The sequence below is a fragment of the Somniosus microcephalus genome, chromosome 14, assembly GCF_052327205.1.
Source record: "Somniosus microcephalus isolate GS21.2 chromosome 14, FLI_Smic_1.0, whole genome shotgun sequence".
In the NCBI taxonomy this organism is placed as follows: Eukaryota; Metazoa; Chordata; class Chondrichthyes; order Squaliformes; family Somniosidae; genus Somniosus; species Somniosus microcephalus.
The window spans coordinates 85,804,927-85,818,203 of NC_141000.1; the positions used below are offsets into that span (position 1 = coordinate 85,804,927).

The following is a 13,277-nucleotide window of genomic DNA, read 5'->3' on the forward strand; positions in this document are numbered from 1 at the left end:
GGGGGTCGGGTTCGGCGGGGGGGGGGGGGGGGGGGGGGGGGGGGTCGCGCGCACGACTTACCCTTTATCCGAACTTCCGAAACCAGAACCCTCTAAAAACCGAAGGTTTTTAGAGGGTTTCGGTTTTCGGAAGTTCGGATAAAGGGTAGTCTACCTGTACTAGCTTTTTATTCCAGATTTATTTAATTAACTGAATTTAAATTCCCGAGCTGCTGTGGTGGGATTTGAACGCACGTCTCTGGATCATTAGTCCAGGCTTCTGGATTACTAGCCCAGTAACATTACTACGCTACTGTTCACGGTATCCTTTAATAGCCATTTTTCTCAAATAATCTAATTCTCTTTTTAAAAGTATTTCTGCTTCAACATTCTAACCACCCTCTGTGAAACGGAAGTTTTTTTTTCTAACCTCCCACTTTAATTTGTTGTGATCTTCAATTTACAGCTTTTTTTGCCATCCAATGGGAGCAATCTATCACTATTTGCCCTATTATAACCCTCCATAATCTTGAAGACCTCTACCAGGTTACCGCTCACCCCACCCCCGCACACCCATCCCCAGTTCCTCAGTTCCAGCGAAAAAAGCCCCAACTTCCCAAGTCTCTTCATAACCATAACTCTTAGGAATTCAGGTCTGCTGCAGGTATCTACTCAGATTCAGTGGTGTCAGTTGCTATCTCAATCGGTCTGGTTGCCTGCTTTTTTATGGCAGTTGAATTCCATTGCCCCGTATCTGCTGCTGCGATACATAGAAACATAGAAGATAGGAGTAGGCCATTCGGCCCTTCGAGCCTGCTCCGCCATTCAATGCGATAATGGCTGATCACCCAATTTCAGTACCCGGTCCCTGCTTTCTCCCCATACCCTTGGATCCCTTTAGCCTTAAGAAATATATCCAACTCCTTCTTGAATATATTTAATGAATTGGCTTCTACTGCATTCTGTGGTAGAGAATTCCACAGGTTCACCACTCTCTGGGTGAAGAAATTCCTCATTTCTGTCCTAAATGGCCTACCCCTTATCCTTAGACTGTGACCCCTGGTTCTGGACTCCCCGACCATCGAGAACATCCTTCCTGCATCTAGTCTGTCCAGTCCTGTCAGAATTTTATGTTTCAATGAGATCCCCTCTCATTCTTCTAAACTCCAGCGAGTACAAGCCCAATCGTCCCAATCTCTCCTCATACGTCATTCCTGCCATCCCAGGTATCAGCCTGGTGAATCTTCGCTGAACTCCTTCCATGGCAAGAACATCCTTCCTCAGATAAGGCAACCAAAAATGCACACAATACTCAAGATGTGGTCTCACCAAGGCCCTGTACTACTGCAGCAAGACATCCTTGTTCCTGTACTCAAACCCTCTCGCTATGAAGGTCAACATACCATTTGCCTTCTTAACCGCCTGCTGCATCTGCATGCTTACCTTCAGCGACTGGTACACAAGGACACCCAGGTCTCGTTGCACTTCCCCTTCTCCCAATCTATTGCCATTCAGATAATAATCTGCCTTCCTGTTTTTGCCACAAAAGTGGTTAACCTCACATTTATCCACGTTATATTGCATCTGCCATCCATCTGCCCAATCACCCAACCTGTCCAAATCATCCTGGAGTTTCTCAGCATCCTCCTCACAGCGCACACGCCCACCCAGCTTTGTCGTCGTCTGCAAATTTGGAGATATTACATCTAGTTCCCTTGTCTAGATCATTTATATTGTGAATAGCTGGGGTCCAAGGACCGATCCCTGCGGTACCCCACTAGTCACTGCCTGCCACTCGGAAAAAGACCCGTTTATTCCAACTCTTTGCTTTCTGTCTGCCAACCAGTTCTCTAGCCAAGTCAATACCTTGCCCCCAATCCCATGTGCCTTAACTTTACACGCTAATCTCTTATGCGGGACTTTATCAAAAGCCTTCTGAAAGTCCAAATACACCACATCCACTGGTTCTCCCTTATCTATTTTACCAGTTACATCCTCAAAAAATTCCAGTAGATTAGTCAAGCACGATTTACCTTTTGTAAATCCATGTTGACTTTGTCCGATCCGGTCACTGTTTGCCACGTGCTCTGCTATTACACCTTTTATAAATGGACTCTAGCATTTTCCCCACTACCGACGTCAGGCTTACCGGTCTGTAATTCCCCGTTTTCTCTCTACCACCTTTTTTGAATAGTGGGGTAACATTAGCTACCCTCCAATCCATGGGTACTGTTCCAGATTCCATCGAATGTTGGAAGATGATCAGCAATGCATCTACTATTTCTAGGGCCACTTCCTTAAGTATCCTAGGATGTAGATTATCAGGCCCTGAGGATTTATCCACCTTCAATCCCATCAATTTCCTTAACACCATTTCCCTACAAATACTGATTTCATTCAGTTCCTCCCTCTCATTAGACCCTATGTTCGACATCTCTGGGAGGTTATTTGTGTCCTCCTTTGTGAAGACAGAACCAAAATATGTATTTATTTGGTCTGCCATTTCTTTGTTCCCCATTATAAATTTCCCCTGATTCTGACTGCAAGGGACCCACGCTTGACTTCACCAATCTTTTTCTCTTCACATATCTATAAAAGCTTTGTGTCAGTTTTTATGTTCCCTGCAAGCTTACTCTCATATTCAATTTTCCCCTTCTTAATTAATCCCTTTGTTCTCCTTTGTTGAATCCTAAACTGCTCCCAATCCTCAGGTTTACTGCTTTTTCTGGCCAATTTATATGTCCTCTCCTTGGATCTTATGCTATCCCTTGTTAGCCACGGTTGAGTCACCTTTTTTGTTTTATTTTTATGCCAAACTGGGATTAACAAATTTTGTAATTCATCCATGCGGTCTTTGAATGTTTGCCATTGCCTATCCACCGTCAACCCTTTGAGTGACATTCCCCAATCAATCCTACCCAACTCGCACCTCAGACCATCATAGGCCTTTATTTAAATTCAGGACCCTAGTCTCCGAGTCAACTACTTCATTCTCCATCTTAATGAAGAATTCGATCATATATTATGATCGCTCCGACCCAAGGGGCCTCGTACAAGATTGCTAATTAATTCTCTCTCGTTACATAATACCCAGTCTAAGATGACCTGATCTCTGGTTGGTTCCTCGACATATTGGTCCAGGAAACCATCCCGTATACACTCCAGGAATTCCTCCTCCACAGTATTGTTACTAATTTGGTTAGCCCAATCTATATGTAGATTATAGTCTGGAACTTGAAGTGCAACAATGAAACAGCTTTGTGATCTGGACTATATCTCTGTCTTAAGCACGCGTTGCCCTTTAATGTCTCCGAAGGTAGACCAAGTTGAACACTAGGCAAAGTGTTGTTTGGTTCAGTTTGTAAGCGTTTTTATTTCACAGCAGGTAAAACATACAGAACACAGTCACTTGACAAAATAAGTTCATGTACGGTTACAAAAACAGGAATACGTGCATACGAGCCCACGTCAGTAGTCTCTTAATGTAAAAACATAAACTCCACCTGACCAGGGGAGAAGTTCCACACATGCAGCCGTTCTGCTGCCTTGACTGACTGATTTCTGGTGTCTGTGTTGATTCTTAAGACATCTCCCTTCAAAGGACTCGCAGAGATCAAAAGAAATGTATCAACACCAAAGTGCTAGATGTATCCTGAATAACCAGACATTACTAACAAATCAGCAATTGTTTGGTAACTGTACAAAACAGCTGCCCATCCCACATCTCTTGATTGTCTATGGATGACCAACCCAGCACGAGTCTGGCTGTGGAAACTATTTCCTTTCAGTCCAACCTCTGCTTAAAAATCATATGTCCAGGTCTTTTTCTGTGGAAAAAAAGCTACTTACAAACTGTGACATCCTGCATCCACGTTAACATCTTACTGGCTCTACATTGCACATTTTTTATTGTTTTTCTATCTTTCCTGTAATCTGTTCCTGAAGATACAAAATGAAGCATCCCATCTGCTTTTTTGAGGCCTTAGCTACTTGCGCCATCACCTTTAACAATTTGTACACCAAGGTTCCTCAGCCCCTCAACTTCATTTAAAATCATACTAGTCAGTGTGGACTTAAAATCCCTATTCTTATTTCCAAAATGAATTGCCTCACATTTCTCTACACTGAACCGCATCTGCCACCTATCTACCCATCCTGTTAGCTTATCCGCATCCCCCTGCATCCTTCATAGTTTTTAAGTCTGCTAATTCAGTGTCACCAGCAAACTGCAGACACAGTGGAGGGAGTGAATGTTTATGGTGGTGGATGAAGTGCCAATCAAGCGGGCTGCTTTGTCCCGGATGGTGTCGAGCTTCTTGAGTGTTGTTGGAGCTGTGCTCATCCAGGCAAGTGGAGAGCATTCCATCACACTCCACCATCTACAAGGCACAAGTCAGGAAAGACTTAGGGGAGTCAGTTGGTGAGTCACTCGCCGCAGAACACCGAGCCTCTGACCTGCTCTTGTAGCCACAGTATGTGTGTGGCTGGTCCAGTTAAGTTTCTGGTCAATGGGTGACCCCCCATAATGTTGATGGGGGCGGAATTCAACAAAGTGCAAAATTGTCCAGGTATGTCTGTCCACAAAAAGCAGGACAAATCCAATCCGGTCAATTACCGGCATATCAGTCTACTCCCAATCATCAGTAAAGTGATGGACTGTGTTGTCAACAGTGCTATCAAGCAGCACTTACTCACCAATAATCTGCTCACCGATGCTCAGTTTGGGTTCCGCCAGGACCACTCGGCACCAGACCTCATTACAGCCTTGGTCCAAACATGGACAAAAGAGCTGAATTCCAGAGGTGAGGGGAAAGTGACGGCCCCTCACACCAAGGCAGCATTTGACTGAGATTGGCATCAAGGAACCATAGTAAAATTGAAGTCAATGGGAATCAGGGGGTGGGGTGGGAAACTCTCCACTGGCTGGAGTCATACCTAGCACAAAGGAAGATGCTTGTGGTTGTTGGAGGCCAATCATCTCAGTCCCAGGACATTGCTGCAAGGCAGTTCATCTTCAGCTGCGTTATCAATATGGAATATGACAGGCCAGGAGGTTACAGATGGTGGTGGAATATAATTCTGCTGCTGCTGATGGCCCACAGCACCTCGTGGATGCCCAGTTTTGAGCTGCTAGATCAGTTCTGAATCTATCCCATTTAGCACCACTCAACACAATGGAGGGTGTCCTCAGTGTGAAGACGGGACTTCATCTCCACAAGGACTGTGCGGTGGTCACTGCTACCAATACAGTCATGGACAGAGGCATCTGCGACAGGTAGATTGGTGAGGACGAGGTCAAGTAGGTTTTCCCCTCATGTTGCTTCTCTCATCACCTGCCACAGGCACAGCCAGTTGTGGTGCTACCGAGCCACTCTTGGTGATGGACATTGAAGTCCCCCACCCAGAGTACATTCTGTGCCCTTGCTACTGTCAGTGCTTCTTCCAAATGGTGTTCAACATGGAGGAGCACTGATTCATCAGTTGAGGGGGAATGAGGGGAGTAGGTGGTAATCAGCCCATGTTTGCTTCATGGGGTCTGTAGTCAATGTTGATGACTCCCAGGGTCACTCCCTGCCGACTGTATACCACCTCTGCTGATGGGACAGGACATACCCAGGGATGGTGATGGAAGAGTCTGGGATGTTGGCTGAAAGGTACGATACTGTGAGTATGACTACGTCCGGCTGTTGCTTGACTAGTCTGTGGGACACGTCTCCCAATTTTGGCACAAGTCCCCCAGATGTTAGTGAGGAGGACTCTGCAGAGTCGATTGCGCTGGGTGTGCTTTCGTCGTGTCCGAATCCGGTGCCTAGGTCGATGCATGGTGGTCTGGTTTTATTCTCATTATTGTTTTTTGTAGCGGTTTGATACAACTGAGTCGCTTGCTAGGCCATTTCAGAGGGCGTTAAGTGTCATTGCTATGGGCCTGGAGTCACAGACCGGGTAAGAATTTCCTTCCCTAAAAGGATATGAAGTGAACCAGGTGGGTATTGAACGACAATCCGGTAGTTTCATGATTACCATTACTGATTAGTTTTTTATTCCAAATTTAGTTAATTAACTGAATTTATATTCCCCAGAAGCTGCGGTGGGATTTGAACTCACGTCTCTGGATCATTAGGCCTCTGGATTACAAGTCCAGTAACAATCACTGCTCCCGTACCCATTTCTATATTGTTCCCACAATTCGCAAGTCCAGATAATTTATGTATATAATAAATAACAGCAGCTCCAACACAGAATCTAAAATACCACACCATCTTTCCAGTCTAAAAAACTTCCCTTTACCTCTACTCGGTTTTCTACCCAGGTGGCCATATTCCCCATAATTCCATGCACTATAAATCTCTTGTATAGTACTTCAAAATATTTTTGGAAATCCATATAAACTCCATCCATTGCATTTCCTTTATCTTTCATCTCTTCTATTTCTTCAAAGAATTCCAAAAGGTTGCTCAAGCATGATCCTTGCTTTAGATACAAGTTAATAGCATCTTAGGAAGCTTCAATCAAGTGGCAAAAACTTCTCAAAAGTGCTGCACATACAATAAATTTCACTGAAATGCAGTAACTTATGTAAACAAATGTAGTTCTCATTTTGAACACAGCAAGATCCCAGAAACATCAATATCTGTTTTTTTGTTTTTTTTGCGCAGGTGTTGGCCAGTACGGTGCAAGAACTCGCTATTCTTTTTGGAATAGTGCCACAGGATTGTTAAGATTGATTGGTACAGGCGGATAAGGTCTCAGTTTGCCGTATGCTCCAAAGAACAGCACCTCCAGCAATGCAACAGTACTTCAGTATTGCACTGGAGTGTCAGCCTAGAATGCCAGCTGAGCCAAGCTGACAATGGACCCAAGATAAGCTAAGCTAATTCGGTCAGGTCCATACTGTAATATTGCAAAGTAAAAAAAAAAGCTATCCATCTTGTCTATCAAAGCTGCCTTTACATTCATAACCAGTATTTTTGTCTTAATGTAACACTAGAAAAATGGATAATTACCAAGAAAACCCAAAAGAAAAAAAGTTTAGGCAATTCTTAGAATATTGAGGATTTAGGTGATAGAGCTCAGCTTTGTGTGCACCTGTAAAACGGAATAGAAAAGCTGGATTCAAATATTAATTTTACATCAAATAAAAAGACACTGAAACGTACCATGATTTGACATTTTGGAAAGACACACACATACGCGCACACACGTACCTTTTCTCCACTGGAGTAAAAGAAGTATCGTAATCGGACGATATTACAATGATCCAGTTTTCGCATTATCTGCAGCTCACGATTCTGTAAAAATAAAAATCAGTAATTGTTTATCGGTATATTAACTAGCACCCGATCGTGATTGTTAAGTATGTATGCACCAGACCAATACTACTGCCAACCAAGCTACTTAAAACAGTTTTGAAAGGTCAAACCCGAAACGTCAACTCAAATTTCTCTCCACGGATGTTGCCTGACCTGCTGAGTTTTTCCAGCATTTTCTGTTGTTATTTCGGATTTCCAACATCTGCAGTATTTTGCTATCCTACTTAAAACATGACCAGATTGAAGCCACAGAGGATGCCCTATCCGGTTGAACTTGCTCCAATCACTTATCACTGACAACTTGCATTGATATGGAAACAGACTGGGAAACAGATACCATGTAGAGACAGATTAGGAGGTGACCAAAAGCTAGGTCAAAAAGGTGGGTTTGGTGGCTTTCAAAAGGAGGAAAGCAGAGTATTAGCATGGGAGATTGAGAGATTAAGGCTGATGTGGCTATAGGTTCTGCCAGAACAATGGGATGCAGGGAGCAGTCATGCACAATAGGCCAGTGTCAAAGGTTTCAAGACTGTTGGGGGGGGGGGGGGGGGGCGGTGGCGGCGGCAGGAAAGAGAGAGCAGGGAGTGCAAATCTGGAAGAGGTTGCAGAGGTGGGATGGTACATGGCCATGAAAGAGTTTGGCGACGGGAAAATTAAATTTACTATTTTGGGTGGCAGGCAGCCAGCGTAGGTCAGTAAATATAGGAGTGATGTGGGAGCAGGACTCCATGCGGGACAGGATATAGACAGCTGTCTATACATACAAGATTCTGAGGGGGCTTGACAGGGTGGATGCTGAGAGGATGTTTCCCCTAGTGGGGGTATCTAGAACTAGGGGGCATAGTTTCAGAATAAGGGGTCGCCCATTTAAGACGGAGATGAGGAGCAATTTCTTCTCTCTGAGGGTCGAGAATCTTTGGAATTCTCTACCCTGGAGCTGTGGAGGCGGAGTTATTGAATATATTCAAGGCGGTGATTGACAGACATTTGAACTACAACGGAGTCAAGGGGTATGGGGAGAGAGCGGGAAAGTGGTGTGGAGGCCAAGATTGGATCAGCCACGATCCTATTGAATGGCGGAGCAGGCTCGAGGGGCCGATTGGCCTACTCCTGCTTCTTATGTTCAAAAGGCCTTCGATAAGGTACACCATAATAGACTGATGAACAAGGTCAGAGAATGCGGAGTCAGGGGACAAGTAGCAGAATGGATTGCAAGCTGGCTTCAGGACAGAAAGCAGAATAGGAGTAAAGGGTAGCTATTCACAGCGGTGTTCCACAAGGATCAGTGCTGGGACCACTGTTGTTCACAATTTACATTAACGATTTAGACTTTGAAATCAAAAACACAATTTCTAAATTTGCGGATGACACCAAATTGGGGGCGAGTCAATACTGAGGAGGACATTAATAAACTTGCAGAATGGGCAAATAATTGGCAAATGAAGTTCAACACAGATAAATGGGAGGTATTACATTTTGGTTGGAAGAATAGGGAGGTCACTTATCACTTGGAGGGTGCGAGTCTGGGTGGGGGTAGAGGAACAAGGGATCTCTGAGTATAAATACACAAATCACTAAAAGTTGCAACACAGGTTAACAAGGCCATTAAAAAAGCAAACCAAGCCCTAGGGTTTATTTCTAGAGGGATAGAATTGAAAAGTAGGGAAGTTATGCTAAACCTGTATCGAACCTTGGTTAGACCACACTTGGAGTACTGCATGCAGTTCTGGTCGCCATATTATAAAAAGGATAGAGGGGCACTGGAGAGGGTGCAGAGAAGATTTACAAGAATGATACCAGAAATGCGAGAGTATACATATCAGGAAAGGATGAACAGGCTGGGTCTCTTTTCTCTTGAATAAAGGCAGCTGAGTGGTGACCTAATAGAGGTCTATAAAATTATGAATAATTTTAGAGTGGATAGAGAGAGGTTTCCACTTGTGGGGAAGAGCATAACTAGAGGCCATCAATATAAGATAGTCACCAAGAAATCCAATGGGGAATTCAGAAGTAACTTCTTTACCCAGAGAGTGGTGAGAATGTGGAACTCGCTACCACAGGGAGTGGTTGAAGCGAATAGTATCAATGCATTTAAGGGGAGGCTAGACAAGCATATGAGGGAGAAGGGAATAGAGGGTTATGCTGATAGATTTAGATGAGGAAAGACGGGAGGAGGCTCGTGTGGAGCATAAACACCGGCATGGACTGGTTGGGCTAAATGGCCTGTTCTGTGCCGTATATCCTATGTAATATTCCGTTCGGGTTCAGTATTACTGACCAATCCCATGAGCCGCCTTCATGCCTGCCATGATCTGGATATCTAGGTAAACAATAGCGCGGCCCAAGGATCAAAGAGAATTCTTGGCACTGTACTTCAGCGTACTGGAGGGCATCATGGACTGCCATGTGATTCTCTTCTTTCTGGTAGGCAGATTGAATATACATTCCCATCAGACCAAAGCTCAGACTATAAATCAATAGACAATTTGAACAGAAATCAGTGTCATACAGTATGGGGCTGATTTTCTCCCCTCCCCATCCTCCTTGCTATATCAAAATAATGTTTCCTCCAAGTTACCTTTCAAATAGGAAAGAAGCTTTGATATAGTGAGAGAAAAACAGAGTTTTAAAAGGGACAATAGATATCAAAAATTTATATAAGAAAACAAGGAAAAACAGTAAGGGGTAACATTCCCAAAAATTGAAATCAGAATGGAGTAGTACGTCTGTGAATGTACAAAGCATTCAGAATAAAATTGGAGAGTTCAGAGCATTATTAACTATAGAGAGATACGATATAGTAACTACAATAGTGCCTTGCCTTACGTTTGAATAAGACTGAATGTAATATCCCTGGTTCTAACATTTCTAGGAAAAATAGGGCGGGGAAAAAGGGAGGGCAGGTTGACAGTATTAGTAAAGAATTCTATCACTGTGCTAGAACACAAGGATGTCCTCCACTGTCTCTAAATCGTCAGACTGCTCGTCAGACATCCAGTACTGGATGAGCAGAAATTTCCTCCAACTAAATATTGGGAAGACCAAAGCCATTGTCTTCGGTCCCCGTCACAAACTCTGTTCCCTAACCACCGACTCCAACCCTCTTCCTGGCAACTGTTTGAGGCTGAACCAGACCGTTCGCAACCTCAGTGTTGTACTTGACCCCGAGATGAGCTTCTGACCACATATCCGTGCCATCGCCAAGACTGCATACTTCCACCTCCATATCACCTGACTCAGCTCATCTGGTCCTAAAAACCTACTTATTTGTCCAAGCTTTTGGTCATCTGTCCTAATATCTCCTTATATGGCTCGGTGTCAAATTTAGTTTGATAACGCTCCGGTGAAGTGCCTTGGGATGTTTTACTACGTTAAAAGAGCTATATATATGCAAGTTGTTGTTGTTTTAGGAAGTTGAGTTAAGACAGAATTCATATGCATACAATTAAGAAATAGGAAGTGAAACGGTACAATTCTTAGCAAGCATTACAGGCCACCATACAGTGATGATGAGATCTGCAGACAGTTGAGGGAGATATGCAAGAACAGCATTGTAATATAGGATGATTTTAACTATCCCAAGAAAGACTGCAATAAAGTTCATGCACAGGGCCAAACTGGGAAACACTGAGAATGTATCCTGATTTGCTTCCTAGATTTGGATGCTTCTAATCCAACAAGGAAAGCATTATCACTTGATTTTGTTCTGAGAGAGAGTAGGACAACAATTGGGAAATAGTGACCAACACTACAATGTTCAATGAAAGCATAGAAGAGGATCAGTCAAAGATAAGGGCGATGAACTAGAAAAAGGCAAAGTTCAGTAGATAAGAAAGGATCCAGCCCAAATTAACTGGGGGGAAAATAGCAAATAGGTTTATGGAACAGCAATGGGAAATCTTCAAAAATACAAGACGACAGTGCAAAATATATTCCTACATGGGTAAAAAAAGGGAGGTGCACCAAAAGAAGAGAGCTTTTTGGATAAATAAAGAGCCTAAAAATAAAGCTTATAAAGGAAGGCAAATGATAAAGTTAGGACTAACAGTACAGGAAAAAAAAACCAGGAATAAAAAGTGTAGTGGGGAGGTAAAAAGGGAGATTAGGTGGGCTAATAAGGAATGTGAAAAAGGCTAGCAGGTAATGTAAAAGGAAAAATTAATGATTTTTGTAAGCATATAAAAAGTAAAAGAATAGTTAAGAGAGGGTAGGACCACTGAGGGATGAAGGAGGAATCTAATTATGGAGGGCAAAGGTATGGTGTAGATCTTAAAATATTTTGAAGCAACTTTTACAAATGACGGAAGTGAGAATGTAATTTACTACAAAAAAAAGAAATTATAGATAACTACAAAAAGAATTGGTTCTGAAAAGCCTCAAGATGAATAAGTCACAGACCTATTGGCATACATCTGGGCTGTTGATAGAAGTCAGAGAGAATAGCAGAAGCTCTGGCTATGATTTTTCACTCCTCTTTAAACATGCAAGTTGAGCTATGGGACTGGAATTGCCAATGCAATATCTGTGCTCAAGAAGGGAATGCAGTCAATATACTGTAGTCCATATGGATTCAGGTGGTGTTCAATAAGGTGCCTAAAGAAGTGCCATAGAAAAATGTGTATCTATGGTGTAAAAGGAAATGTAGCAGTGTGGATAGAAACTTAGTTGACAGACAGAAACGAAGAGTTAGGGTTAATGAGTGTTGCTCAGATTGAAGAAGGATTGGAAGTGGAATAACTCCAGGGCTCAGGTGCTGGGTCCATTTTTGTTCTCGTTATACATAGATGATAGGAGTGCAGCTTGGAACAGAGTGTAAACCTGCGAGTTTGGCGAGTAAGGAAGTTAGGAGGGAAGGGAGGTGCTCCTTCTTTTTCTATCTGTCAGCCTCCAGGAGAGCAGGAGAGAAAAAGCTGCACGAGAGGGGACAGAGAACCAGCGGGAGTTCGGCTCTGTGAAACCCCCCAACTACATTTGGAGAAAAATAAAAGGGGCCGAGTGGCCTACTCCTGCTCCTAATTCGTATGTTTAATTTAGATTTGGGCATAGGGTACATTCTCAATTTGCTGATGAAACATAAATAGCGGTTTTGGCAAACTAAAAAAATTTTTAGGAAGATATGGATAAGATAGTAAAATGGGCAGACAGGTGGCAAATACAATTTACTTTTGCTAAGTACAGGAAACTCTCGATTTACCGGCACCTCAATAACCAGAAATCTCTGTTAACCGGCAAAATTCAGGAGTAGGTTCAGGTAAGTTTTACTTCATATTAGTGGCCATTTCTGGATCTGTGGCCGTGTAACTGGGGTTCCTGCACCTGTTGCTATGCAACAGGGACGCCTGGATCTGTGGCCGGGGTTCCTGCACCTGTTGCTATGCAACAGGGACACCTGAATCTGTGGCCGTGTATGGGGCTCTCGTACCTTTTACTATACCTCTCTGTAATCCGGACTTTTTGATAAACCGGCACCACGCCGGTGCCGGATAAAAAAAAGTTTCCTGTAATACATTTTGGGAGGAAAAACAAGCAATGGGAGAGTACACTCAATCAAAAGACGCTGAAGGGTGTGGCTAGATAAAAAGACCGAGGAGTTCAAATACATAATTCCTTTAAAGTCAAGTGCAGGTAGATTAATTTTTTTTTTTTTTTTTTTTTTTTTTTTTTTTTTTTTTTTTTAAAGCCAACAGCATGTGTGTTTTACAAAAGTAAAAAGGTAATGTAAATTTTGTACAAAACATTGGTTAGGTACAGTTAAAGAGTACCGTGGAAGTTTTGAGTGCCCCATTAGAGAAAGGTACTGGTGGCAGTGGCTGCAGGAGAAGGTGGTGCTGTTGAAGTAAGCTCGGTGAGTTGTTGCAGTGCATCCTGTAGATACTGCAGCCACAGTGCACTGGTGATGGAGGGGTTGGCTGAAGCAGAGACCATTACCTCCTTTAAAGGGAAAATTAGATAAATATTTGAAACAGAGGAAGATACATGGCTATGTGG

General features: G+C 43.1%; 1 protein-coding gene across 3 annotated transcripts in view; it reads right to left on the minus strand.

The window, feature by feature from the left end:
* Nucleotides 1-13,277, minus strand: part of gsk3ba (glycogen synthase kinase 3 beta, genome duplicate a) — a 164,072-nt gene that overhangs the window by 74,956 nt on the left and 75,839 nt on the right. For all 3 annotated transcript variants that reach the window (XM_086006854.1, XM_086006855.1, XM_086006856.1), the window contains exon 3: nt 7,185-7,268. In XM_086006854.1, coding sequence (XP_085862980.1) covers nt 7,185-7,268 — 84 coding nt within the window. The remainder of the gene's footprint in view (nt 1-7,184; nt 7,269-13,277) is intronic.